General features: G+C 43.2%; 1 protein-coding gene across 2 annotated transcripts in view; it reads left to right on the forward strand.

Annotated features, from left to right (window-relative positions):
• Window positions 1–8157: 8157 nt before the first annotated feature.
• STIM2 (stromal interaction molecule 2) overlaps window positions 8158–15978 on the forward strand; it is a 182429-nt gene continuing 174608 nt past the window's right edge. For both annotated transcript variants that reach the window (XM_040237984.1, XM_040237985.1), the window contains exon 1: window positions 8158–8761. In XM_040237984.1, the coding sequence (XP_040093918.1) occupies window positions 8341–8761 (421 nt within the window). In that variant the 5' untranslated portion in view covers window positions 8158–8340. The remainder of the gene's footprint in view (window positions 8762–15978) is intronic.

The following is a 15978-nucleotide window of genomic DNA, read 5'->3' on the forward strand; positions in this document are numbered from 1 at the left end:
AAGCATGAATAAATGAATGAAATATCTATTTTTTATTGTTGCTATGTGACTATGAGCTCCTACAGTCCTGGACATAAGGATTATTTTATTCATCTTTGATTCTAGCACCTAATTTATCATCTAACCCCTAAAATAAATTCAGTGTTTGATGCATGAATCATGAAGGGCTTCCATATTGCCTTTTAAGCCTTGGCCCACCTATATCTCTGCCATTACTATTATGTCTAATCCAGGTTATGTGCCTCCTTGAGTTTGCTTGGCTAAAGTCTTCTGTTTGATGCTATGCTTACCATCCAGTAACACGACTCCACAGCACTCTTCTAGGTTGCAAAAGGAATGTTTTAGTCTTCCTTAGAAGGAGGCTTGTTGAAATCTGTGGCTGCCTTGGTAATAGTGGCCAAGATACTCTGACGCTCTGCTTGCTCAGGTTCCTCATGTTGCTTTTGGACATGACTTAGTTCAGCTCAGTTCGGTCGCTCAGTCGTGTCCGACTCTTTGCGACCCCATGAATCGCAGCACGCCAGGCCTCCCTGTCCACCACCAACTCCCAGAGGTCACTCAGACTCACGTCCATTGAGTCAGTGATGCCATCTAGCCATCTCATCCTCAGTCATCCCCTTCTCCTCCTGCCCCCAATCCCTCCCAGCATCAGAGTCTTTTCCAATGAGTCAACTCTTTGCATGAGTTGGCCAAAGTACTGGAGTTTCAGCTTCAGCATTATTCCTTCCAAAGAAATCCCAGGGCTGATCTCCTTCAGAATGGACTGGTTGGATCTCCTTGCAGTCCAAGGGACTCTCAAGAGTCTTCTCCAACACCACAGTTCAAAAGCATCAGTTCTTCGGCGCTCAGCCTTCTTCACAGTCCAACTCTCACATCCATACATGACCACTGGAAAAACCATAGCCTTGACTAGATGGACTTTTACTGGCAAAGTAATGTCTCTGTTTTGGAATATACTATCTAGTTTGGTCATAACTATCCTTCTAAGGAGTAAGCGTCTTTTAATCTCATGGCTGCAGTCAACATCTGCAGTGATTTTGGAGCCCCCCCAAATAAAGTCTGACACTGTTTCCACTGTTTCCCCATCTATTTCCCATGAAGTGATGGGACCGGATGCCATGATCTTCATTTTCTGAATGTTGAACTTTAAGCCAACTTTTTCACTCTCCTCTTTCACTTTCATCAAGAGGCTTTTTAGTTCCTCCTCACTTTCTGCCATAAGGGTGGTGTCATCTGCATATCTGAGGTTATTGCTATTTCTCCCGGCAATCTTGATTCCAGCTTATGTTTCTTCCAGCCCAGCGTTTCTCATGATGTACTCTGCATAGAAGTTAAATAAGCAGGGTGACAATATACAGCCTTGACGTACTCCTTTTCCTACTTGGAACCAGTCTGTTGTTCCATGTCCAGTTCTAACTGTTGCTTCCTGACCTGCAGACAGATTTCTCAAGAGGCAGGTCAGGTGGTCTGGTATTCCCATCTCTGTCAGAATTTTCCACAGTTTATTGTGATCCACACAGTCAAAGGCTTTGGCATAGTCAATAAAGCAGAAAGAGATGTTTTTCTGGAACTCTCTTGCTTTGTCCATGATCCAGTGGATGTTGGCAATTTGATCTCTGGTTCCTCTGCCTTTTCTAAAACCAGCTTGAACATCTGGAAGTTCACGGTTCACATATTGCTGAAGCCTGGCTTGGAGAATTTTGAGCATTACTTTACTAGCATGTGAGATGAGTGCAATTGTGTGGTAGTTTGAGCATGACTTAGTAATGACTTAATACCTTGAAAACCCAGCCTTTTTTCCTGGAACTTCTCTGTTGCTACAGTGGTGGTAGGCACTGCTGGAAGCTGCAGGCTGCGAGTGGACAGCTGGGGAGTGCTATTGGCTCTCATTAACTTGCCAGCTCAGCTCATGCATGGATAATGCCACTGCTGTTCAGAGTCTCATTTCCCTAGAGCTGCCTGGGGAGGCAGGAGCATGATTCAGAAATACGGGGTAGTCCACAGCTCCTGCAGTAACCTGTGCCCAAACGGAGCTCCATTTTCTCTCTCTTCCTCTGTTCCAAAACACTGTGGTCTCCCAGGTCTGCCATGGAGAAATCACATGAGACTGAGCAGCCAGACCTCTTTGTGGCCATCTCAGTTCATCACCTTGGTTATCTTTCTTTTTTTTTTTTTTCTTTAACCTCCTTGCCCGCCTCATTTCCCCTTTCCCCTCACTCTTGCTTTCCTGGAGTTGCACTCCCTAAGGAATTGTTATACAAGCCCTTACCTCAGGTTCTGTTTTCTAGACAACCAGGATTCAAATATCACCACTGAACATGTCCTCAGGCATAGGCCTTGTAAAGATTTTTATGTGTTTACTTTTGTGGTATGTGCTCCCATATATGTTTCTTGTGTTCTTTCTTTCCATGTTCCTCTTTTGCACAAATGAAATGAAAACAAGCTCTTATCCTTAACACCCTTAATCGCTTAGATCACCCTTAAGGGCTTAGATCACTGACTGGTAGTGGTCCGTGGCCTGTTAGGAACCAGGCTGCACAACAGGAGGTAAGTAGCAGCAAGTGAGCAAGCTTCATCTGTATTTACATCACTCTTATTCCTGCCTGAACTCCTCCTCCTTTTAGATCAACAGTGGCATTGGATTCTTAGAGGAGCACAATAAATGTAATGTGCTTGAGTCATCCCCAACCATCCTCCCACCCTGGTTTGAGGAAAAACTGTCTTCCTCAAAACAGGTCCCTGGTGCCAAAAAAGTTGGGGACCATTGGCCTAGATAATAACAGCTAATTATGCACCAGGCACCTTTACAACCATTTTTATCTCTCAACAGCTCTGCCTAGGTACAATTATGACTTTTTTTTTTTTTTTTTTAACAAAAGAGGAAACTGAGATTAAGGTGTTTAGTGACTTGGTCAAAGGCACACAGTTAGTAAATGGCTACGTGAACTCCAGAATTCATATTCTTAAAGACATCATAGCTCATAGAAGCCTCCAGTAAGGACCTGGCTTTCCTCGAACCAAAATACAGGAGCTTCTCTCTTTACAAAGAGTTTAGATTCCAAATGGCTATACTTATGGCCATGGCTTTAATTCATTCAAACTTAATATGAAGGGGTTTACATTTCCAGTCTCCAGATGAATTTTCCACAAAAGGAAAGGGAGATGGGCAACCCTTTTAAAAGATGTCTACTTTTCTCATCTTTGCTCATATATGTCCTGTGGCATCTCTTTCTTTTTTTCTGGCCACTCCATGTGGCAAGTGGGATCTTAGTTCCACAACCAGGGATTGAACCCATGCCCCCTGCAGCAAGAGCAAGGAGTCAACCACTGGACCACCAGGGAAATACAGTAGTGTCTCTTTCTAAAGGAGACATGTTTTGTATACTTTGAAATTGAGGGTAGGTAATTCCCTCCTAGATAATCTCTTCAAGTGTGAAGAGGAACTGTTTAGCAGCTTTGTGCCCACAGATATTTTGAACATTTGATTAGTGCTTTGAGCCTATGGAACCACATTTTGCCCCAAAACACAAATTTTACCATCTTAAACTTTAGTTCTGGAACCAATACTTGGTCTTAACGAACTTCAGATTAGGTTAGTAAGCATCTGACTTAGAAGCTTATCTCTTGGATTATACTCCAAGGTTTTTCCATTCCATCAATCACTTTCCCAGTCTCCTGCTGTCAAGAGCATAGGCATATCATGTTTTACCTGTTGCACGATTTGCTTTTCACCTTCAGAATTGTCAGTACTATCCAAGGAGTCATCTGTGTGCAAATGAAGCAATTCTCATTCTCATCAGTTTCAATTGTGAATATCTCCTCTTTTATCTCCTTCACAACTCTATCCCTCTTTTTTACAGGACCTATCAGCACTCCTACTGCTTTTGTATCTATCAGATACTATGTGGTCATTATTATTCATGTAGCACCTCAAATTAAGCAGCAACAGAGCAAACATCTTTGACTCCAGAGCCCGCTGACTCCCGGGACTTTGGTGGGGAAAGATGACTTGCTTTTGTTCTGATTCAGTTCAGTTCAGTCACTCAGTCCTGTCCAGCTCTTTGCGACGCCATGGACTGCAGCACGCCAGCCCTCCCTGTCCATCACCAACTCCCAGAGTTTACTCTTAAACTCATGTCAGTGATGCCATTCAATCATCTCATCCTCTGTCGTCCATTTGCTCTGATGGGTGGCTTTAAAAAATATGTTAATAAATTAACAGTTCTAGTTTTTGATTTTTCTACTCTGGATGCTTGACATCTTTTAGGAGGCTTCCTTCTTTCACTCAAGGAGAAAGATGTAATAAGGTTTACCACCTTCATTGAAATAGTTGAGTAATACTCCATGCCTTATTGGCTTATTGACTTTAGAAAAAAAGGATCTTGCTAACTAGTTACCTTTTTTATAGTGATTTAATTTATTGATCAATTTGAAGCCTATGTTTATATGCAGAGGCTTCATTGATCAGATCCCTGGGGCCATCACATAAGCAGGATCACTTTGGACATGTTTCCAAAGTTCTCAGGACATCGATTCCCTTGTAAGCTAGTGTGGGGAGTCGGTGGGAAAACATAAAAAGAGTTGTTATGCAAAAGGGTTTCCACCAACGGAAACTCTTTGAATTTCTCTGAGGGTCTTAAACAGGATGAACAAATGAAGCAAGCTCTCGGATGATGTTCAGTCAGTCCCCGATATTCCAGGGACAGGGAATGGAAGCTGAGAAATCCAGATCACAGGCGGACGGGATAAATTCCGTGCGTGGAATGAGTCGCAAGACTAAGCCCCGCTGGGTGAACCACAGGCTGGAGCGCCCCACTTCTCCACCTCCATCCCTGTTCTCGCTCCACGCCCACCCACATCTCGCCAGCATCAGAACGTCATCGCCGGGCGGCCGGGGGCCGGGTCGAGCGGCCCACGGCGTGGGAGCCGGAAGCCGAGCGATCAGGCTCGCGGCGTCCCGGAACCGCGGGAGCCTGAGAGCTCGAGCACCTGGGGAAAACCGGCAGGAGACAGCGGGCATGCGCGAGGCTGCTGGGCAGCGCAGGCGCGCTGGTGGCCTCGCGCGAGGGACTAGATCTGGTTGTCCGGGTTGGAGTGCTTGGGGCGTCGTGGGTTGTCCTGGCTGCGGGGGAAGAGAGGGGAGAAAAAGGAGATGCGGTTGGAGCCGGACTCTTGAGACGTGCGGATTTGCTTCTGTGATGGGGAAGGGCCGAGTGGACGGATCCTAGTGTGCGTCTGTGCTGGACGCGCACTACAAGAGTTAGGGATTTGTTGGAAGATGAAATCAAACTATTCTGCAAAGGTGCGATGCGATTTTCCTAAGCCAGGAACACGCTCAGATTCACGCCCAGATCCTGGGGATAGTGCTCCTTCGGGATGATTCTGTATCTGTGTGCCGGCACCGCGCGAAAGCTGACCTGTTATTTCAGTCTGTCATCAACGACTGCGGGGCGGGCTTTATTACATTGCTCCCCAGTTTCCCTTCTGGAAACCTAGGGCAGATAAAGTTGTCTATAGGTCGCACACCTGAAGTCATGGAGTTGCTCTTTCCACCAGGTTTGTCTCCAAAGCTCACCTGCCGCCTATTAGAAGACATGAAGTGAAGTCGCTCAGTTGTGTCTTTGCGACCCCATGGATTGTAGCCTACCAGGCTCCTCCGTCCATGGGATTTTCCAGGCAAGTCATGAATAGGTGATAATTAGACAAGAAAGACATTTTGTGAATAAGTGGTAAATCGTGAGGTTTGGACGTTAAAAGGTATAAATCAGGCTGTAGGAATAGTTAGGTGTCAGGGTAAAGGGGTCACAGTGGATTTTGAATAGAATTTGGCTGCAAGTAAGGAAAGGGAAAGCATAAACTTGGAGTTGGAACCGGAAACCTGAGAAGAAAAGGAAACAATTGCCTCAACTGAAACCTTGTGTTTACATTTAGCTTGCAAATTATAGCATCTGTAATTCTAGAGATTCTTCCAAAGCAGTGGATTATCTCTTTTCTGTACCTAGATTTATGCTAGATACATAGTGATAACTATTCCTCTGTTCAGCCAGAAGATGCATTCCGGCCACCCACTTAACAGTCGGAAACTTTGGTACCCATCACAAAAATAATAGGAGATGGAGAGTTTCTTGCTGACCTCTGACCTGCCTCAGAGGGGTCTCTTTAACGCTTGCAGGTTTTCTAGCTCCATAACTCTTTTGTGGCTCCAGTAAGAGGAATAAATAATCATAACTCCCAATCTAGTACCATCTCAGTGCCAACATCTATTTTTAAAGACAGGAAAAAGCCCATATCATCTTTGTTTAAAGAAGCTTGGACCCAGTGATTTGTTAATTTGTTCGTGGTTTCATACTGCTGTTATTGCTGTAACAGCTGCTGCTGCTAAGTCGCTCTAGTCGTGTCCGACTCTGTGCGACCCCATAGACAGCAGCACACCAGGCTTCCCGGTCCCTGGGATTCTCCAGGCAAGAACACTGGAGTGGGTTGCTGTAAGAGCTTGCTCTGCCCAATTTAACAACTGATTACTACCTTGTCTTAACCTCTCATTGTTTAATGGGTATAAATTTTATCTCCCAAGCAAGACTGTAAGATTCCCCAGGCAGGAACTGTGTTTTCTATCTTATATCTGAATACTGACTTTGACTTTCATTCCCACTACTGAGCACACGCGAGGCACTCAGTTAATAATGAATGAAAGGTTGCCTTCTGAAGAGCGGGAAACAAGCCTGTTATGTCTTTATATTTTGCTGGCTCTGTAGCAGAACTATCTCCTTTTGGAGGACATTCAGCAAGTATGTGACTTGACTGCTGTGCCTTTCAGCAGAGGAAATATAATCTCCCTGTTGCCCTATAAAGAATTGGCACCTAAACACCATGTTCCCAAGAAGTCTGTCAAGAAATCATTGTTGATAAATTGATTAGCCTCAGAGAAATTCTTAATTCCTTTCTGAAGTGTGCATCTGCCCTTCCACAGTGAAATTCATGGTCAGGCTGCCCAAGAAATTCTTTGGGAGACTGTGTAATTTGAGTATCTTCTTGACTGAGAAAATAAACCAATAAAAACCCCAACCCAACAACGGAAACCCAATACCAAACAAGACTTTTGTGCCTAAGAACCTCATCTGCATATCAAACAACTTCTTGCCGCTGGGGTGGGGGAAGGGTCCTGGGCCGGGGGAGAGTGGGGCGGGGAGGCGGGGGAGAGAGTTGGGGGAGCTGGGAGGGAGAGAGTAGGGGGTCGGCGGGGGAAGAGAGAGAGTGCATGTGTGTGTGTCTCGTGCTGCATTTGAGGTAGGAGAAGCCAAGAAAAATCTGAAATACCGTTTTTCTGTTAGCCTATTCAACTGACAGCAAAGACTCCATGGGGTGGGGTGCGGTTAGGGAGGCGATGAGTTCAGGTAATGTTTGAGCACAGGAGAGTCAGAAGCTAGAACAAATCCTTTTCAATATTTACATTCAGTGGCGCTAAATCTGGCCCGTTTCCCCATTTATTAGCTGTGGAAATTGGGAACATTTCTGAGCCTTAGCGTCATCTTTTGTAAAATGGGCATGAAAACGATACCACCATTTATATTTTGTACTTACAATGTGTAAATTTGTAAAGCGCTCAGGATATTCCCTGGCACACTAGTACTTAGCAAGAGCTTTAAGTAAGTAAAAGGCGATGACCTCGACTTCCACACTGCTAGCCTCCTGTAAACTCCACCTGTACCAAAATACTGGAGACGCCGCAGTTTCGGATTATAAGGTTTTCTGACCCATGCAATTATTTGTCTGCCGTCTGCTCGGCTAAAACTCGCTCAAACGATTTGGGATGTTCGTACTCTCCTCCTCGCCTCCTTGGTTCCCGCTCTCAGTCCCCTGACGTCTCAATCGCGGTGGGGGCGTGAACGGAGGAGAGGGACACGGCGGTCTCCCTCCCCACCCCCAATCTTCGCGGGTCTGCGAAAGCCTTGGAAACCACTCCGCGGCCCTCTTCCTCCCTGGAACGCCCCGGGGGCGGGGCTCGGGGGCCGCGCAGGCCCAGTGCAGCCGCTCCGCGCCTGCGCAGCGGAGCCGCTGAAGGAGGCGGGGGATTGGTATCCGAGCGAATGTGTGAGGGGAGGAGGCGTCCGGGCCGAGCGTGGTACTACGACGGGCGCGGGCCGGAGGGGGCGGGGGGATGCGCCGCGGCGGCGGCGGCAGCGGCGGCGGCGGCGCGGGCGCTGGGACTGGTGTTTGGAGGCGCCAGAGCAGCGGATCCCGGTCTCGCTGCCGCAGCAGCGCGGGTGTCGCGTGCGGCCTGAAGACGCCGTACCTTTTTGCTCCTCACCTTTTTTTTTTTTTTTTAAATAACCGGAACCAATGAACGCAGCCAGGACCCAAGCTCCAGAGGCCGCCGGTGCCGACGGGACCAGACTGGCGCCCGGCAGGAGCTCGCGTCTGGGGTGGCGGGGGCGGCCCGAGGAATCACAGGCGGCGGCGGCGCCTCTCGAAGCGGACGAGTGGCCGGCGGCCGGGGCGCCGCCGCGCTTTCCCCCCGCTCTTCTTCCTCCTCCTCATCCCGCCACGACGTCCGGCCCGGCCTCGGGCAGGCTGCGGCGGCGGCTCTGGGCTCCGCTGCTGGTGCTCGGGCTGCTGGTGGCCGGCGCGGCGGACGGATGCGAGCTGGTGCCCAGACACCTCCCCGGACGGCGGGCGGCGGGCTCTGCTGCGGCGGCCGCCTCCCCTGCCCCTGCCGCGGCGGCGGCGGCGGCGGCGGGCGACAGCTCGGTGCTCATGACAGGTGAGGGCCCGGAGGGCGGCGGGCGGCGAGCGGGGCTCTGCCGGACACTGCGGGACCCCCATCTTCAGGAGGGGCCCGCGCCGCTCCCCGACGCCTGCACTTCGACGGCCCGGGTCAGTGCGTGATGCCCGGACGCCAGCGCCCCGGTCGCTGCTTGGTCGCCGTCTCCTGCACTCCGGATGCCTTCCCTCTCCCCCCAACACCCCGCCCTCGCCAGAGCCTCCAGACGGCATTCGCTTCCCCGCCCTTAAGTCTGCTCCCCGGTGTTCCACGCTGAGCAATGCAGTGGTTTCTCTTCCGTGCTGCAGAAAGAGCAGGCAGGGTCTGCAGGGTACTGGGCTGATTTTTTTTTTTTTTTGAAGCTGCTAGAAGTAGTCAGCAGCAGCAATGCGGTATGGAGTCCGCCTCTGGTGCTGCTTTTGCAAAGGCAGCTGGCAGCGAGTCTCACAGGTTCAAAGCCCCGCTGAGCAAAATGTCCCAGGGGAGACTGCTAGAGCGGATTCTTTGAGAGCCATAATACCTAGTGGTATTAGTGGTTTCTTGTTAGTATGGCAAACCTCTAGTCTAATGTGGATTTCTTTTTCTTTTTTTTTTCTTTTTGAGGAGTGGGAGGAAGACCCTTTTAAAGGATGGATAGATAGTATTTGCTGGTGGATCATCACGGTGCAAAAGGTGCAGAAAGCTCAGCAGCTAACCAGCAAGATACCGAAAATTTACCAGTGCAGGATATTTGGTGCTTGTATTTGAGCAGCATAGTCCTTACAGACTGCAATAGCACGTTTTAAAAATATGGAACGTTCTTGAAATTTGCGAACATGTATGGTAAGGTGAGGTAGAAAATTAAATCCTTTAAAGCTTTCTGTTTTCGTGTGCTACTGATAGGTTGTGGTTTAAGTAATGATGTAAGGATCTTGAAATGCTTTCTTTTGGAAAAGTAATGGCGTTAAAGTGAGCTTTTTTTTTTGAACTTTATTTTTAAAAGTAATTTGAAGGTTTTCTATATAGCAGGACTAAAAAGGACACAGTCAAGTGTAACAGTATGACCCATCATTAATTTAACCAAAGATATAGTCGAACAGGCTTTTGAAAGTTACTAACAGCTGCTGTGAGTGGTGCTCAGGAGGTAGAGTTTAGAGCAAAGCAGCTATTCTCTGGGTTCTGTGACAGGATGTTTACTATTCTAGAGAGGAGGGTGTTGGTAAACTTTCCAAGCTTTTTGGAAGTTTTATGAAACATAATGATTGGAATATTTAACTTGCTTTACCCTAAAACTTATCAGGCCCTTTAAATGGAACTTGAAACATCAGATCTCCATGATTTGATAAAAAGATTACAGAATGGTCAGTATTAGGAGTGTAATAGAGTTTGAGTGAGAGAATAGATTGGATACTTTTATGCTTGAATAGTCTTATAGTAATCATTAAGAAGGTAGCAAGATAAAACTAGAATGTGGAGTTTTAATGCCTCATGCAGGAAGGGAGGGGGTGAAACTCCTTGGGTTTCTAGAAGGAATAGGAGTGTGACTCTTAGTTTCTTGAGTAGAAAAGTTTGGTTAATAAATAATCGACTACTGTTTTATCAATATGTAGTTGGTAGAAAGGCACATGATTCAGAAAATTTAGAATTAACCGCTAACGTTGTATGTCATGTAGATTATTACATCAGGAAAATTACTTAAGATGGGATTTTATTTTAATAAGCAGTTAATAATCCTTCCTTTTGAAGACTTAAGTTCCTCTGAGTTATTTATGGCATTGTGAAAAAGGCAAGGTGATTTGTATTGGATGAAAAGTATGATATATCACACAAAATGAGTTTGAGTGGTAGTGCTTTAAAGTAAGTTTACTAAAATAATATTAACCCTGAAATTTGTTTCTAATATTCTTTCCCTTTGTTAGAATATTGATTTTGAAAAGTTGGATATTTCTGTTTAAACTTTAAGATAATCAAACTACGCAATGCACAAGTTGTCATTTTAATAAGTATGTAAATACAGTCAACAGAACTGGTAGCTGGGAAAAGGTAAATTGAAAGTCCACAAGAAGGTTAGAGAATATTGAAAATTTCATTGATTTATATGGTCTGTACGGGGCTCCTTCCTATTCTTCTGATTGTATGAATAGTGCTATCTTTTATGGTTTCCGTTTGTAAATGTTGTGCTTAACTCAGAACATAATTATTGCTGTTGTACGCTTCAGGAAGTAGAACCGTAGACTGAAGCAAAAAAAAAATAACAGCATTATCATAATCTAGTCAGTGCTAATGGATAGAAATTGAGTAGAGAGTTTCAGTAATAAAACTAAGTTTTATGTGACTTTTGAAAAGTGGAAAATTCTTGTAAGAATTTGGAGACAATTGTTCTCTCTGACTCTGTATTAATGATGTCATTTAACCGTGAATTCTTAGTAGATCTGAAAATGACAATCAGAGTCACTATCTTCTTTTCCTCTTCAGATTAGTATTTTAAATACTTAGCTTTAGCAACACCATGAGTTTTTCTCTTACTAATAAGATCTAGAGAGCATTTTCTTCCACTGAAGTTTTCCTCTCAAGAGTTTTACTGTAGAGGTTTAGTGTATTTTAAGAATAAATTGCCTTTCAGTCATCTACTGCATGCTTAGTTTTGAGCAAGCAGGTGTTCTTTAAAAGAGACTGTGTGTGCATTTGTGCTCAGTTGCTTCAGTCGTGTCTGACTCTTTGCAACCCTGGAGACTGTAGCCCACCAGGCTCTGCTGTCCATGGAATTTTCCAAGCAGAAGTACCGAAATGGGTTGCCATTTTCTCCTCCAGAGGATCTTCCCGACCTAGGGGTCGAACCCCCATCTCCTGCTTTGCAGGCGGATTCTTTACTGCTGAGCCACTGGGGAAGCCCTTGAAAGAGAGAGACTATGTCAGATCATCAGGATAAACAGACCCATTGTCATAAGAACATTGATTTATATTTTATTTTCTTTTTTTATATTACTGTTTTAGGATTTAGTGTGTGTAAATTTTTGATAAGATGAAACCATTAAAAAATGCTTTGTAGTAAGGGTTTAAGTTATATATGTGTATATGTATATAATATTTTAATAATAATTTTAACTTAATAATAACTGGATATATACTTAGGGTTCTTTGAAAGCGATTTTGAAATTTAAAGCAAGCTAGGGATGCACTTGTTGATTATAATCTAAAGCAGTGCTTGAATAATTTAAAACATCATGTTTTTTTTTCTTTTGCCTAACAGATTCACAGTCAGTGACTTGATCCCAATCAAGTCTGAGTGATTGATCTCATCCAGATATGGTCCCTGAGAAACAGTTTATGAAAGGGCATTGACAGAGGGCATATACATATATATATACACACATATATGTATGTTTTTGTGTGCATAATGTACATACATAAACATATTGCATGTATATAGAACACAATTATTCTGGCAAAATATGCAGAACAATTGAAATATTAGAACATTTTCAGAGTCTTTTAAAACAAATTTTATCTTAAAAAAATTTGCTTCTATCATTCTTTTATGAATTAATGTAATGCTTTTTAGTGTTTATATAAAGGTTTTAACTGTAATACTTTTCACTAGTTTGGCATATTAGTAAAAATATAAAATTCATATTTTTAAACATGTCTTTTGGAAGTATTAACATTTCATTGAAAATTTAAAGTATTCTTTTTTGAAAGTATAATACCACTTAGAAGAGCCACTACTACTTTCTAATGTTAAACATATCTGTGTTGTAGGGCTTTCACTTAGATGAAAATATCTCACATGAGCATAATTGTCTTTGGGAAAACATTAAACTTCACTTTTTTCACCTTGCCTCCCTAACGTTTACCCAGCAAATGCTGTAACTTTTTTGAAAATTAGCAGTTGGCTTGAGTGTGGTGTGTATATATATATATATATATATGTTACTCTGAGTAATATTTTGTGAATTTACCCGTCAGTGGTTTCATTGTGACAGTAGTTAAATTCATAGTGTAGCTCACATAGTAATAGGAAATGTTTTTACTCCTTCCGTGAATTTACTCTTTTTGGATTTAGCTTAGGATTTCATGAAACCACCTTTTGATGGCTAGCTCTTCTGCTGTATCCTTTTTTTCCTTTCCCATAGTTAACATTTACCAATCCCTTTCTTAACTAGTCTTTGGCCATAGCTCTAGGTTGTTTTTTTCTTTTTCCTGATTGCAGAATTAAAGAATATACTCATATGTCTTTGATCTAGTGTATTCTGACCATTTAAGAATTGGTAGTAATATCATTGGTCTGGAAACACTGCATCCCTTGGTGCTCTTTGAGAATACTGTGGCAGAACTGATTGGTCTCTGTTGGGAATCCCCTGGCACAGGAAAAATTCAGAGGGCCAGCTGGAATAGTTCAGGATTTAGCTTAATTTTAACAGGAGGAGGATCCACACAGAAATTGTTTAATTTGCTAAAGGCTTGCTTTGTGACTGGATACATGCTAATATTTTTGGATTAATTAAGACTTCTGAGTAACTATATCACGCATTTTAAATATTGCCCTGCTCATTGATAATAATGCAGCATGGAACACTTTATTTGTGTATATGGTAGCCAAAGTATAAACTCATTAAGCTAATGTTAAAATTAACAGCTAATAATATGATTAGCTGATTAGCAAGCCATTTTTGATTTTTGTCAGAATTTGGACCTTACCTGATTAAGACCTACCTAGGATATTACTTCTGAATTGATCAGATTTCATCAACCAAGCAATTATCAAGTGAACGCAGAATACCACGTAGTCGCTAAGTCGTGTCCAACTCTTGCAGCTCCATGGACTGTAGCCCTCCAGGCTCCTCTATTAATGGCATTTCTCAGGCAAGAATACTGGAGTGGATTGCTGTTTCTTTCTCCAGGGAATCTTCCAGACCCAGGAACTGAACCTGTGTCTCCTGCATTGGCAGGTGGATTCTTTACCACTGAGCCACCAGGGAAGCCCACCACGTAGTAGGAATGGGAAAAAAATAGAAAAGAGAGTAAGACGTGGGTTTGCCTATTGGGAATAATACTATTACTTGATGGTCAGTATTTTGCTAACTGCTGTATGTATATCACTGTTTTTGATTGAGAAATTAATTGTTAGATAATTGCTTTCTTCAAATAAAAGATGAGAAAATTGAAGCAGGATAACTTGTCCAAGATCACAGTAAGTAGCAGAGTTAGACATTGATGTGGGTTTCTCTGACTCCAGAGCTTTGTTTCTTAACTGGTGTGTTGTATGCATCATTATATACTCAAGTAGACATAATAATAGACTGTGATTAACTGTAACAGACTTCAGAATGTTGGAGAAAGTAAGGCTACTGGAGACTGTGCCTTGGAACAGGGTTGGATTTGAGCTTGACCTTGATGTATTATAGATAGGACTTCTTGTGGAGATGAGTGAAAAGGCTTTCAAGAGGGAGGTGTATACAAGAATAACTAATAAGTGAAATAGCTTTCTTTAATGTTTAAGCATGACTCAGACAGTAAACAATCTGCCTGTGATGCCGGAGACCCAGTCCTGGGTGGGGAAGATCTCTTGGAGGAGGAAATGGCAACCTATTGCAGTATGCTTGTCTGAAAAATCCCATGGACAGAGGAGCCTGGTGAGCTACAGTCCATGGGATCGCGGAGTCAGATGCGAATGAGTGACTAATACTGATAGGGTGTCTGTAGAATAGTAGAAATGCAGGGAGAAAGAAGGTTTGCCAAATTATCAAGAACAATATTCCCTGATGTCAGGACTTCCCTGATAACTCAGTTGGTAAAGAATCCCCCTGCAGTGCAAGAGACACCAGTTTGATTCCTGGGTCGGGAAGATCCACTGGAGGAGGAAAAGGCTACCCATTCCAGTATTCTTGGGCTTCCCTTGTGGCTCAGCTGGTAAAAAAACCACCTGCAGTACAGGAGACTGGGTTTGATCCCTGGGTTGGGAAGATCCCCTGGAGAACAGAAAGGCTACCCACTCCAGTATTCTGGCCTGGAGAATTCCATGGACTGTATAGCCCGTGGGGTCACAAAGAGTTGGACACGACAGAGCAACTTTCACTTAATATTCTCTAGTTTATTCCCTGGCTATTGAAATGTCAAGACATCTAAAACTGGGGTATGCAGCCATGTACTGGGGAGTATGGAAAGCCACAGGGAAGTTTTGATACATTTTCTTGGTATATTCATTTTACTAGTATTTTGAAAACAAACATTAAATATTTAATAGTAATTTAAAACATTTAACAATACTAAATGTGTAGGTTATGGAAAAAATAGGTTTATTATAAATTTTGAGGTTGAACAAAAGGCTTAAAAATGTATCTTGAACTTTCAGAATGTTTTGTTCGTGAACTGAGTTCTAAATCTATCATCCTGTCAGGGGTTGAAAAGCCCTGTGGTTTTTAAACATGGGAGTGACATGACCTCAGTGTTTGAAAAGCTAAGTATGGGTGGATGGAAGTGGAGAGATAAGAGAGATAAATAAAGAGGCCAATTAGTAAGCTATATAGAAGTGGAGGTCTTGAGAGTTTAAATGATGCAGTGGCTATGAAAATGTTTAAAGGAAATTTTATAAAATTTAATGTTAGATTAGAAAGGAATCTATTTATAGGAGGTCTGAGAAATAAAAGTTACCTTTAATCTTTAAACTCCTAGAGCTTGTAGAATGATTTAAATTGGTACAAGTCCTTGAAAGGCAAGAAGAAACACTTGGTTATAGAGGGTCTTCTTTATTTCAGATATGCCTTTTAAATATAACATTATTTTTGTATGTGATTGGACTTACATGTTGATTTCCTAAGTATTTATATGAAATTTTTTAGTATTCTGTATTTAGAAATGAATGTCTATTCCTTAACAAAGGATAATTTTATAGATTGAACTAACATTACAATGCTTCAGAGTTGAACCTCCCCTCTACCCTTCTTTGAATGAATAACAGTGCCTCAGAGTGCTGACATATTGTTTCAAAATTAATTTTTGAGTTTCATTGTGTGAATTACACATTTGATCACATGCCAAATCTAAATGATTTTTTCCCCTATTCTTCCAGATCTTTATATTCGTAGGTATTAGATATGCAATCCTTCTTGACACTTGCTAATCCTACCTTCAGCAACTATTCTTGACTGGTTTCACTGTTGCAGATTTAAGGATGGTTCTCTCCTAAGCCTGAGTGCCCAGTCCTGTGTTCCTCTGGTCTAGCTGAACATTTCCTCCTC

Source organism: Oryx dammah, unplaced genomic scaffold (assembly GCF_014754425.2).
Source record: "Oryx dammah isolate SB20612 unplaced genomic scaffold, SCBI_Odam_1.1 HiC_scaffold_3, whole genome shotgun sequence".
Lineage (NCBI taxonomy): Eukaryota > Metazoa > Chordata > Mammalia > Artiodactyla > Bovidae > Oryx > Oryx dammah.